This window comes from Chrysochloris asiatica, unplaced genomic scaffold (assembly GCF_000296735.1).
Source record: "Chrysochloris asiatica unplaced genomic scaffold, ChrAsi1.0 scaffold00004, whole genome shotgun sequence".
NCBI lineage: Eukaryota > Metazoa > Chordata > Mammalia > Afrosoricida > Chrysochloridae > Chrysochloris > Chrysochloris asiatica.
Genome location: NW_006408522.1, coordinates 38,691,075 through 38,703,603, shown reverse-complemented (window position 1 = coordinate 38,703,603; position 12,529 = coordinate 38,691,075). Strand labels below are relative to the sequence as shown.

At 37.2% G+C, this 12,529-nt stretch overlaps 1 protein-coding gene across 1 annotated transcript in view; it reads left to right on the top strand.

Moving 5' to 3' along the window:
• The window catches only part of SPRED1 (sprouty-related, EVH1 domain containing 1), a 109,406-nt gene that overhangs the window by 62,066 nt on the left and 34,811 nt on the right, over positions 1-12,529 (top strand). Inside the window, exon 2 of the mRNA XM_006831788.1 lies at positions 3,022-3,196. Within this exon, the coding sequence (XP_006831851.1) occupies positions 3,022-3,196 (175 nt within the window). The remainder of the gene's footprint in view (positions 1-3,021; positions 3,197-12,529) is intronic.

Below are 12,529 nucleotides of genomic sequence, written 5' to 3'. Positions count from 1 at the left end.
TCCATGATATACTCACTGTTCTTTGCCAACTCCATAATTCAAATGCATCAATTCTTCGTTGGTCTTCCTTGTCATTGTCCAGGTATCACATACACATGAGGTGATTTTGAATACCTTACCTTGGGTTGGGAGTTCTGGTGTGGCTCTGTGGGTTAATGCACCAGACTGCAAAGCCATTTGAACTTTAGGGTCAGCGGTTCAAGCTCACCAGCTGCTCCTCGGAAACCCTATACAGGGTCGCTATGGGTCGGAACCGACTTGATGGCACTTCACAACAACAACCTTGGGTTGGGTGCACCTTAATCTTCAAAGTGATTACCTTGTTTATGATATCATTATGCAGTTACTGCAGTGTATAAAATTTAAGTCTGAAAGCACCAAATGTCACAAAGAGGAACAATTTAAATTATTTTAATTGTGGGAATGTAAAATGGTATAACCACTTGGGAAAATAGTCCCTTCAATTCTATTCCTAGATAACTATCTAAGAGAAATGTATTTAACAGTTTTATGCACAATAGTTAAGAACTAGAAACAATAAATGTCCATCAAAAGGAAAATGGATATCATTCAGTGGAAGATTCCTCAGCACTAAAAGCTGTGGCACTGCAGGATCAGCACTGGACTGAAACCAAAAGATCAGCAGTTCAAACCCAAAAGCTGCTCTCCAGAAACCCTACAGTGTCACTGTGAGTTGGAACTGACTCAGTGGCATTTAACAACAATAACACTATAAAGCAACGTAATGATCAAAAGAAACCAGACAAAAAGAGGTCATGTAGTGATTTTCTTTTAATCCATTTAGATGAAGTTCAGAAATATGTTAAAGTAATTGGTATGTTAGAAATTAAAACTGGTTCCCTATTAGATAAGAAGGAGGTACATGTGAGTTTTCTGGGATGATGAAAACAGTCTATCTTGTTTAGCATGTAGGTTACACAGTTCACAATTTGTTGAATTGTATTTAAGATTGATACATGTTACTGTGTGTAAACTTAGCCTTAATAAAGTAAATAAATACGTAAAATAAAAAGAAAAAACATGTAGGAAATTTCAAACAAGCTTGACGACAAATGGCACAAAACTGTTGCACAGGACTTCAGGATCTTCGTAAGACCCAAAATCAAGCTTAAATTACATTCCATGTAATTTTCTAAAGAGCCATCATGATACACTACATTTGAAAAGGAATTTGTATTTAAAAGTTTTAAAACAGTCCATAAAGACAGAATTGTACATCCTACTTTGGTGAGTAGCATCTAGCTCTTAAAAAGCTCATGAGCAGCCATCTAAGGTGCAACTATTGCTCTTCGCTCTCTGTCTATTTTGAGGAAAGAAGAGTGAGGTGGAAATAGTCCAGTGGACTAATGGATCATATGAGCAACAATCTTCATGGCCCTGAGACCAGAAGAACTAGGTGATCCCCGGCTGCCACTACCAACTGCTCTGAAAAGGGATCGAGTTAGAAGATCTTAGAGTGGGAGAAAAATGTGGACAAAATTAAAAATCATAAAAAGATTCAGTTTGCTAGTTTCCTAAAGACACTGGTAGAATTGCTGAGACTATAGCCCTTAGTCACCTAGAGGTCTAGAAACTCAGCCCAGGGCTCTCAGTTTTCAACATAACAATACACACATCTATAAAGTGAATGGTAACAGTAGAGCAATATGTAGACTTTAGAATAATTAACAGTTTGATTCAAAAGGGCAGCATTTACCAAAGGACAATGTTCAGAAGTGTTATGTAAGGCGAATGGTAAAGGGTAAATACTAGGAGAAAGTCGGGTAACTGGAGTTACATTGTGGGGATTGCAAACCATCACATGAAACAGAATGTTTATGAATTGTTGAATGAAGAACTGATTGGCTCTGCAAACCTTCACCCAATTCACAATGAAAAAAATTTTAAATTTCATTTTAGGTTAACAGTGTTGTTGTTAGGTGCCAATGTTCAATCCTGGGCCAACCTCACTACTGTTGCCACACTTGAGTCCATCAATGCTACCACCTGGACAATCCATCTCGTTGGGGGGCCTTCCTCTTTTTCTCTGACCCTCCATCTTACCAAGCATGATATCCTTCTCTAGCGACTGTTCCCTCCTGACAATATGTCCAAAGTATGAGAGACAAAGTTTGGCCATCTTGGCCTCTAACAATAGTTAGGTTAACACTAGTTGCAGTTAATATTGGAAAGAAACAGTTGAAATGGAAATAGAATATTGTCTCTCTCAAAAATATAATCTATCCAAAAGAAGGCAAGAAATGTTTCTACAGACCAATTTTCTTGATAACTGACTTACGCAGTTTATCTTTATATAATTTGTATAAGTGGTTTAGATTCCCACTTGTTGGAAGATACGGAAAACTGTGGCATCTGAATTAAGCACGTTTTCTTTCATTTGTTTTAATTATGTTAAATTTGTAACACTTGAGCCCATTGTTTCAACCACCTGTTTTTGTATGACACTCTAGCTCAGTGTGGTTTTTACATTTTAGAAAATATGATTGAAAAGAACTCTTAGGAAATTAAATGTGCTAGAAATAACAGCAGTAATTTGTCGTGGCTATATTATTGAAGCAAATGGTCATACACACAAGGGGGTTAAAATTTTCATGACGGTATTCCATCATTTTAAATTAGATTTTTCCACCAATTTTTTGAAGCTTCCTTTGTGTAGTGACATCTTTGATTACAGCCTCCGTGTCATTCAACAGTGTTGTCTCTGGGGTCCTTAATAACTTGTTTCATGGCAACCAAACATGCATAAACTATTCAAATAATGAATTGGGATATGAATTTCATAGTCTTCTATTCTGAGGTTAGTCTTAAAAAGCAAATTACAACCTTTAAAGTTAGTTAGGTTTTTGAACCAAGTACTTTGTGTGGACTGTCATGTAAGCAGTAAATGCTTTATTCACCACATATTAACTAATGTGGTTTTTGGTTTCCCAAACAAGGCTGACAAGTTGGCTGTGTTTTGTTTATGGAAAAACTAATTCCTCTTCTTTGCATCTGTTTTAGTAATAGTTATGCACGAGTCCGAGCTGTGGTGATGACCCGGGATGACTCAAGTGGTGGATGGTTACCACTTGGAGGGAGTGGACTGAGCTGTGTCACTGTCTTCAAAGTCCCTCATCAGGAAGACAATGGCTGTGCGGACTTTTATATCCATGGAGAGCGACTCAGGGACAAAATGGTAATGGATAATTATTTATTGTTAAATCATTTAAAGATTATGTCTACTGATTAACTTAATTGTCTGTTTAACATTATGATTGATGCTCTTTGTTTTATGAGAAGTATATCTGCTGTGAATCAGTAATTATGTTTTTGGAGCTGTCTTTTTGTTAAAGATGGTGAAATGCATGTTTTCCTTTCATTGGGAGTAAAACTAATGCATGTGGATGGAGGGACTGCCTTTGTGATTGCATTTATTTAATATAGGAGTATTTATGAAAATCCCCCGAGATAGTAAACCATTCTCACCCTGCTTCCCCTTTTCCCCAACTGTCCCCTAGACTGGAGGTCTATAAACTATCATTCAAATCCAACTTGCCTCCTGTTTTGTATGTCCCAGTAGCTCAGTACAGTTTTGACATTTTTTTAAAAAACTGATTGAAAAAGATCAAAAAACTAATAATATTTAGTGTCATGAGAAAATTATATGAATCTACATGTCAGGGAGTCCATAAATACAGTTCTATTGGAGTGTTGTTGTTGTAGACCTTGCAGTTCAAACTGACCCTGTGGTCCAGTACATTAGTTCATAGCACCACTCCTGGAATCCTATTTAAATATATTGTTGTTGTTGTTAAGTGCCATCGAGTCGGTTCTGACCCATAGCCACCCTGTATAGGGTTTCCAAGGAGCAGCTGGAGAGCTTGAACTACCGACCTTGCAGTTCAAAGGCTTTGCAGTCTGGCGCATTAACCCACAGCGCCACAGCACCATACAGCCAAGCTTAATTCATTTATGTGTTATCTGTGGACATTTTGACATTACAACACAGTTGAGTAGTTACCACAGAAACTACGTATCTGACCTTTTACACAAATGCTTTGCTGCTCTCTCTGCCCAAAGACTCCTTTGCTCTTGGGTTCTCTCTCTTCATTGCCTTGTAATCTAGTTATTCTAAGCTCATGGAACTACTTGGTGGCCACTGGTGCCATAAGATAAGCACTCAACCACAAGGTTGGTTTCAACCACAAGGTTAGCAGTTGAAACTCATCTGACACTCCTCGGAAATCCTATACAGGATCGCTATGAATTGGAATCAACTCGATAGCACTTAACAACAACAACTCTCTTCTTGGGGTAGCACTATAGGATAAACACTGGACTACTAACTGCCAGGTCAGAGGTTCAAACCCACCAGCCTCTCCTCGGAATCCTATACAGGGTCACTATGAGTCGGTACCAACTCGATGGTATGTGAAGATTTTTATGGAAAAAAGTGATAGTATCAGGCCCAATTCATTTATCTACCTCCATCCCTTCCTTTCTTTCTTTTTTTAAAAAAAATTTTTTTATTGTTCCAAATCTACACAGGTGAATGTTTCTGTATGTATGTTTAATTTCAGTCTAACTTTTAGTAATGTTAGGTATTAAATTTTAATTTGTTTGCAGTTGTTCTAAAACTTATTTTATTTGTGAGCCACAAAACAATAATAAACATATGTGAAAAGCTGAGTATTGTTAGCGTATACCTGCATCAAGCAAAAGAAGATATACTTAGTTGTGAAATTAGAATTCTATAATTTCCAAGGCCTTAGAAATTCCTATAAAGGGGAGGCTTCAAGAAGTTCATGAATAATGCAATTTTTCCACAGACTTTTTGAAGCCTCTTTTTATATTGAGCTCATTGAACATTTATAATGTCATATCCATTACAAATATGTTTTAAGTTTCAAAAAATACTTTCATACATGACCATGTTGAATGGCACCTACTTTCAGATTTGAATATTGGTTTCTTGAATTTTTGTACTTCTGAATTATTTCTGAAAAGTCTATGAATATACTGAAAGTCTTAATATACTTAACGTACCTGTTCCATGTTGTCTTTCTCAATCAAAAGTTGGGAATTATCCTAAGTCATCTTATTTTTTGAATTTACAATTCACCTATATTGTTGTTAAGTGCTGTTGAGTCGGTTCTGACTCATAGTGACACTGTATTTCTATTAGTATATCCTGTTCTAGCCACACCAGGACTCCAGATGTGAAATAGAGTAAACATCAGAGTGAGACACAATATTGTGTGTATAGTCATTGTTGTTAAGAGCCATAGAGTTGATTCCAACTCATAACTACTCTGTAAAAGGTTTCTGAGAGACTAGTGGGTTTAAACCTACAGCGCCACACTAGGACTCATTATCCTTACTAGTTCTAGGTTAAAGCACCTGAGCAATCAGCTAATCAATCTGTTAGCTCTGACCAGTACCACATTTATGAAGACTTTTTCTTACCTTGGCGGTTAGCAGTCTGTGCTTGTCCTACTGTACCACAGCAGGACTCCTTATATATGTGTGTGTGTGTGTATATATATATGTGTGTGTGTATATATATGTGTGTGTGTATATATATGTGTGTGTGTATATATATGTGTGTGTGTGTGTGTTTGGGTTTTTTGTTTTGTTTTGTTTTTTTTAAATGCCATCTGACCCATAGTAACCCTGTAAAGGGTTTCCAAGGAGCAGCTGGTGAGCTTGAACTGCCGACCTTACAGTTCTTGTGGTCCAGCACATTAACCCACCATCACATCACAAGCCTTCACCTATGTTAGACATAATAAAATATGAAGGTAAATTTAAAAATATTGTTGCAAAATCATAGAAACCTTTATTATTTAAAAAACAACTAAATTGTGAAGGTATTATTTTTCAACATATCCTCTATCTAAGTCTATACATTTTAGAAAATGGTGTTTCTATCTTTTTAACTAATGCTTTCCTGAATAATTTTGTACTCCTCAATGTATATACACCAGATCAAAATAACAGTTATGTGTAATCCTCGAGGAGTTCAAATCATGTACTTTTAGGTTTTGGGAACAAAAAATGGGTGAAGGCTTGTTAAGGGCTTTAAAGTTCAAGCCAACCTTGCAGTCCATTGCTGATCCCATTACACTACACCAGAATATACTGAAAGTAATGTGTAATTTATTCAGGGTGGTTGAATTAGGGTCAGAGTATTGGTAAGTGTGGTGCTGGTCAGAGCTAACAGATTGATTAGCTGATTGCTTGGATGCTTATACATAGAACTAATGAGGATAAGGAGTCCTGGTATGGCTAGACCCGCATATACTAAGAAATACAGGGTCGCTATGAGCTGGAACTGACTCAATGGCATTTAATAATAGCAGCAACAATACTGAGGGTAAACCTGGGACTGAGAAAACCTTATTCCTTATGACAGGACTTTCAAAGGAGCGTTTAGTCCAGTTCTGGGGAGTAGAATTATGGTAGATTGACAAGAAAGTGGAGTCTTGGTGACACTGTGGGCTAATACGCTGGACAGCAAAGTCGGCTTGAACTGCAAGGTCAGTGGTTCAAGCATACCAGCTACTCCTTGGAAACCCTATATAGGGTCGCTATGGGTCGGAACCGACTCGATGGCCCTAAACAACAAAAAAGCACTAAACTAGGAATTGGGACATTTATTGTGCCCTCCAACCATTTCTCCTTATGAAACAGGGACAATAAACATACATAATATTGACAGAAAGGAGAATTCTAGATTTCTTAGAGAGATTAGTTATGGTAAATTGTTCTATGTTATGTGAACTAGTCTGATCAAAAGCAGTAGCACATGGCTGTAAACTGAAAAGTCTCATGTCCAGTGGGACAGAGACAAAAACACACAAATTAATTATCCTCCCCACCATATGCTGGGAAATACACTTTTGAACAAGACTGCTTCTGAATGGTTCAGTAATAGGATTGAAGTATATGTTATTTTCCATTATTACCGCATTTGGGGATCATTAATGTCATTTTCTGTAAATGCTTGTACTGATTAGTTTCATTTTCATTCATTTCTCTGGATTCTTGTTTCTTTATACATGGTGACTACTGAGTCTGTGTGATTCCTCCCAACTTAATGATGGCTTTCTTTGAAAAGCCTTCTTGGTGGGAAAGTTGTCCATTTTAATAGTTCCTGTGTCATAGTTAATCATATAAATGATTTGTTTAAAACATGTGTGCCATGCCATACTGTTTATGGAACACATCCTAGAATACTCTGCTTCAGGTGAGTTCTTGAAATGATGTGAAACACCTGCCCCCTCATGTCTGTGACCTTTAAAAATTATAGGGAAGTAGCAACAATTACAACCTCGCTTGCTGAAAGTGAAGAGGACTTAAAATACTTACTGATGAAGAAAGATCAAAGAGCACAGCCTTCAGTATGGATTACATTTCAATGTAAAGAAAACAAAATCCTCACCACTGGACCAATAAACAACATTCTTATCAATGGAAAAAAGGTTGAAGTTGTCAAGAACTTCATTCTTCTTGTATCAACTATTAACAATCATGGAAGCAGCAGTCAAGAAATCAACATATTGCATTATGCAAATCTGCTGAACAAGACCTTTTGAAAGTGTTGAAGAGCAAAGATGTCAGCTTGAGGACTAAGGTGTGCCGGACCGAAGCCATGGCATTTTCAGTAACCTCATATGCATGTGAAAGCTGGACAGTGAATAAGGAAGACTGTAGAAGAATTGATGCTTTGAGTTATGATGTTGGAGGAGAGTATTGAAAGTGCCACGGGCTGCCAAAAGAACAAACAGATCTGTATTGGAAGAAGTGCAGCCAGAGTGTTTCTTGAGACCAAAATGGACAAACTTCGTCTCGCATACTTTGGACATATTGTCAGGAGGGACCAGTCGCTGGAGAAGGATATCATGTTTGGTAAGGTAGAGGGTCAGAGAAAAAGAGGAAGACCCCCAGCAAGATGGATTGGCAAAGTGGCAGCATCAATGGGCTCAAGTGTGGCAACAATTGTGAGGTTGGCCCATGAACGCACAGTGTTTCGTTTTGTTGTGCATAGGGTCACTATGAATTGGTACTGACTCTGTGGCACCTCACAACAACAACAAATAACAATTACTACTCGTGTAGTAATAAAGAAATAATAGTGTTTTAAATGGTCAAATATATGACTTTTCTCAAGAGTGAGAGAAGAATTTTAGCAGAAAACTTTCTAGTCATTTATTTACAGTTGATTGTACTAGAAATAAATCTTGTATGGAGTCCTTGTGTGGTGCTGTAGGATAAGCACTGAACCAAAAGGTCATTTGAGCCCCAAGATTGGAAGCCCCAGGCAGGGTTGCTATGAGTTGGAACAGACTTGATGGCACTTAACAACAACATGTTTCCTAAAAGGTTTTCTACTTAACTCTTCTTTTATTAGAAAAGGGTAGCATAGTCCTGATGAGGTGTTGTAGGGTAAGCACTGGACTGCTGACTGCAAGATCAGCACTTCATACCAACCAGCCACTGCTTACAAACCCTATACAGGTTGCTATGAATCGAAACCGACTAAACTGAACAACTTAACAACAACACACCACCCTTGCTTCCATCACAACAGAGATCTTTTTGGCACTTCATGGTACTGTTAATATTTTCCTCCAGAATTGGCACTTAACAGCATATATATATCAAGGTGATGGCAGTCAGAAACGAGCAGGAGTGGCAATATAATTTCTGATAAAATGGAGTTTATGGCAAAAAAAAAAAAAAGCAGTATAAAGAGACAATGGAAGACATTTTATCACGATTGAAGGATCAGTTGAGCAAGAGGACATAACCATAATCAATATCTATGTTTCTGATGAAAGAGCCTCAAAATGTATAAATCAAGTTCTAATAGAAATGAAGAAATACAACAGTAGTTGTTCTGTGCCATCGAGTATGTTCCAACTCATAGCAACATTGTATAGGGTTTCCAAGAAGCATTTGGTGGGTTTCAACCAGCAACTTGACCTATAGTGCTGTTCCAGGACTTTACAATAATGTTAAGTGCCATAGAGTGTGTAAGTCGGTATATGGTTTCCCAGGAGTGGCTTGTGAGATTGAATTGCCCACCTTGTGGTTCAAACCAACTTGGAGTCCAGTGCTTATCCTACAGCGTCACAGCAGGATGCCCTACAATAATAGTAGGAAATTTTGATGAAGAACAGAATAACTGTATTTTCTCATTGAACTTTCAAAATATCAGCTGGATGGTAATAGTTAAGAACTGAGTGAATGACTGAGCTACTCTGAGGTGCAAGTTGACAATATTAATTCCTTTAACAGAGTGCTGGTAACTTCTTCATCGGAAAGTGTATGTGCATGTCCCGCCCCTTCTATTTTTCATAGCTTAATTATTTTATTTTGATTTTTGATACATGGGTAATACTGACCTAAAAGAATAAGTTAGGAAGTGTTCATATATAAATATTCCTCCTCACTAACCACATTTATCCCTCTCTCTCTCCCTTTTAAGGAGCTCTGATGGTGTAGTTGTTACGACTTGAGCTGCTAACCTCAAGGTCAGCAATTCTAAACTACCCATCCATTCACAGGGGAAAGATGAGGCTTTCTGCTCCCATAGAGATTTACAACCTCAGAAACCCTATGCATGGTTGCTATGAATCAGAACCGACTCCACGGCACATAACAACCACCAGCCTTTACTTCTTACTTCATTTTTGTCCAATTTTAATAATTATCTTTTTGATAAGTTTTAATTTTCTTTAAAATGTTTGTATGTTTTCTATAATTAGCATTTATTTAATCTTAATAGAAATTAAGGGACAGACTTTGTTCTTTTTGTTATCACTGGATTGATAAACTTTAAGATCTTATTGAAATATTAATGGTCCCAAAGTATGCTTATTAGATAGCAAAGAATTTAGTGTTGTAACTAACCTGTTTGGATCTGTCCTGGAATGCAAAGCTATCCTACCAAGTACCCCTATGTAATTGTATTTACTTTCTTTTATTATTATAGTCCACTTCCTAGAACTGGTTCAAACCACTCTCTGCTGTATTCAACATAGACCTGGTCAGGTTTGTTGACAATGTAACGTCTGATTCTCTTCCCCCACCCCACCCCCCGAATGCAGTCTGTGTACACATTTAAGTACTTTTGAATTTGTTGGGATTTTGCATGTTTTAAAATTATCATTGTACATTTTATTTATAATTAATAACTAGTATTTTTAATCCCAATATACTTATAGATGATCAAAAGTTCAAAAGGTTATAGAATTGATTCCATAAAGTAACCTTTATGATGATGTGCTTTATCAGTTAGCCACATTTGAAATAAATCAATTAGGAGTTTATTGATGTTATAGAACCTTGACTACCAATTCTTTGTAGTTATTGTTGTTGAAAAAGTCTTACATTTTAAATTCACCATATGCTAAGCACTGGTCAATGGTTTGAGCCCTCCAGCTACTCCACAGGAGAAAGATGAGGCTTTCTGCTCTTGGAAAGATACAAAGCCTCAGAAACCCTATACGGGGTCAATATGATTCGAAACCAACTTGATGGCACTTAACAACAACAAGACAATAGCCATTTAAACTGAGTACGTTTTTGTTTAATAATGAGAGTAGTCGGACTGTTGACTTATTTTTAAATTTATCTTCACTGTCTGATTTATAAATGTCCTTCAGGGTTACCATGGGGTCCTGATGAAATTCACATACTTTCAGAATTACTAAGCCCCAGAAAGTTTCTTCAGCTATTAATTAGGATTTGTTAGGTATGTATTTCCAGTTGAGCAACTACTCTTCTTGTGTAGTTGAATCAGTTCCAACTTTTAGCAACCCAGGTTTGCTATGAGTCAGAGCAAACGCTATGGGCATTTAAGAACAAGGTCAAAAGCAAAACTACTTTCTAGTATGTCATACTATGGTGGCTTGTGTGTTGCAGTGATGCTGGATGCTATACCACTGGTATTTTAAATACCAGCGGAGTCACCCATGGTAGACAGGTTTCAGCTGAACTTTCAGACTAAGACAGACTAGGAAGAAGGGAGAGGCGAACTACTGCTGAATGTTTAGCCACTGAAAACCTGTGCAGAGCAGTTGAACCAGAATGTCGAATATTGAAACATCATGAATAGCACAACATATTGTGAGATACCGTTCCAGAAGATGAGCGCATAACATTGGAAGGCACTCAAAATATGACTGGGGAAGAGGTATTTTCTCAAAGTAGAGTTGACCATAATGACGCGAATAGAGTAAAGCTTTTGGGACCTTCATTTGGTGATGGGCACAATTCAAAATGAGGAGAAACAGCTATAAACACCCATTAATAATCAGAATATGGAATGTATGAATTATGAGTCTAAGAAATGTAGACTTTGTCACTAGACATTAGTGAGTTGAAATGGACTGGTATTGGCTCTTTTGAATCTGACAATAATATGATTTACTGTGTCAGGAATGGAAAATTGAAGAGGAATGACAGTGCATTCATCAAAAAGAACATTTATAGATCTTTCTTGAAGTATAATGCTGTCTGTGATAGGATAATATTCATACTCCTACAAGAAGACCAGTTACTACCACTGTTACTCAGATTTATGTACCAACCGATAAAACCAGTGATGATGAAATTAAAAGATTCTCCCAACTTGTTCAGTCTGAAATTGATCAAACATGCAATTAAGATGTATTGATAATTGCTGTTGATGGTAATGCAAAGATTGGAAACAAAGAGGCAGGACCTGTAATTAGAAAATAAGGCCTTGGTAATAGAAACGATGCTGGAGATCACATGAGAGAATTTTGCAAGACCAATGACTTGTTCATTTCAAATACCTTTTTTAAACAGCATAAGAGATGACTATACACATGGACCTCACCATGTGGAAAGCACAGAAATCAAATTGACTACATCTTTGGGAAGAGGTGGTAGAAACGCTCCATATCATCAGTCAAACCAAGACCAGGGGCAGACTGTGGAACAGACCACTGCTCATATTCAAGTTCATGCTGAAGCTGAAGAAAATGAAAACAAGTCCACTAGAGCCAAAATTTGACCTTGAACATATTTGATGAATTAGACACTAATGACCAAAGACCAGTGGAGTTGTAGAATGACATTAAGAACATTATGCAGAAAAAAAGCAAAAGGTCATTAAAGAGACAAAAAAGAAGGACAAGACCAAGATGGATGTCAGAAGAGACCCTGAAACTTGCTCTCCAATGTAGAGATGCTAAAGCGAATGTGGAAGAAATGAGAAAGTAAAAGAAAATTTCAAAGGGCAGCTTGAGAGGACAAAGTCAAGTATTATAATGAAATGTTCAAAAAAACAAATTATAAGAACCAAAAGGGAAGAACACACTCAGCTTTTCTCAAGCTGAAAGAACTGAAGAAAAATTCAAGCTCTCACTTGCAATAGTGAAGGATACTATTGACAAAATACTGGATGATGCAGAGAGCATCAAAAGAAGATGGAAGGATACCCATTTGCTACCCATGCTAGAGAATAAGATCCCCTAGGAACTGGATTGAACCT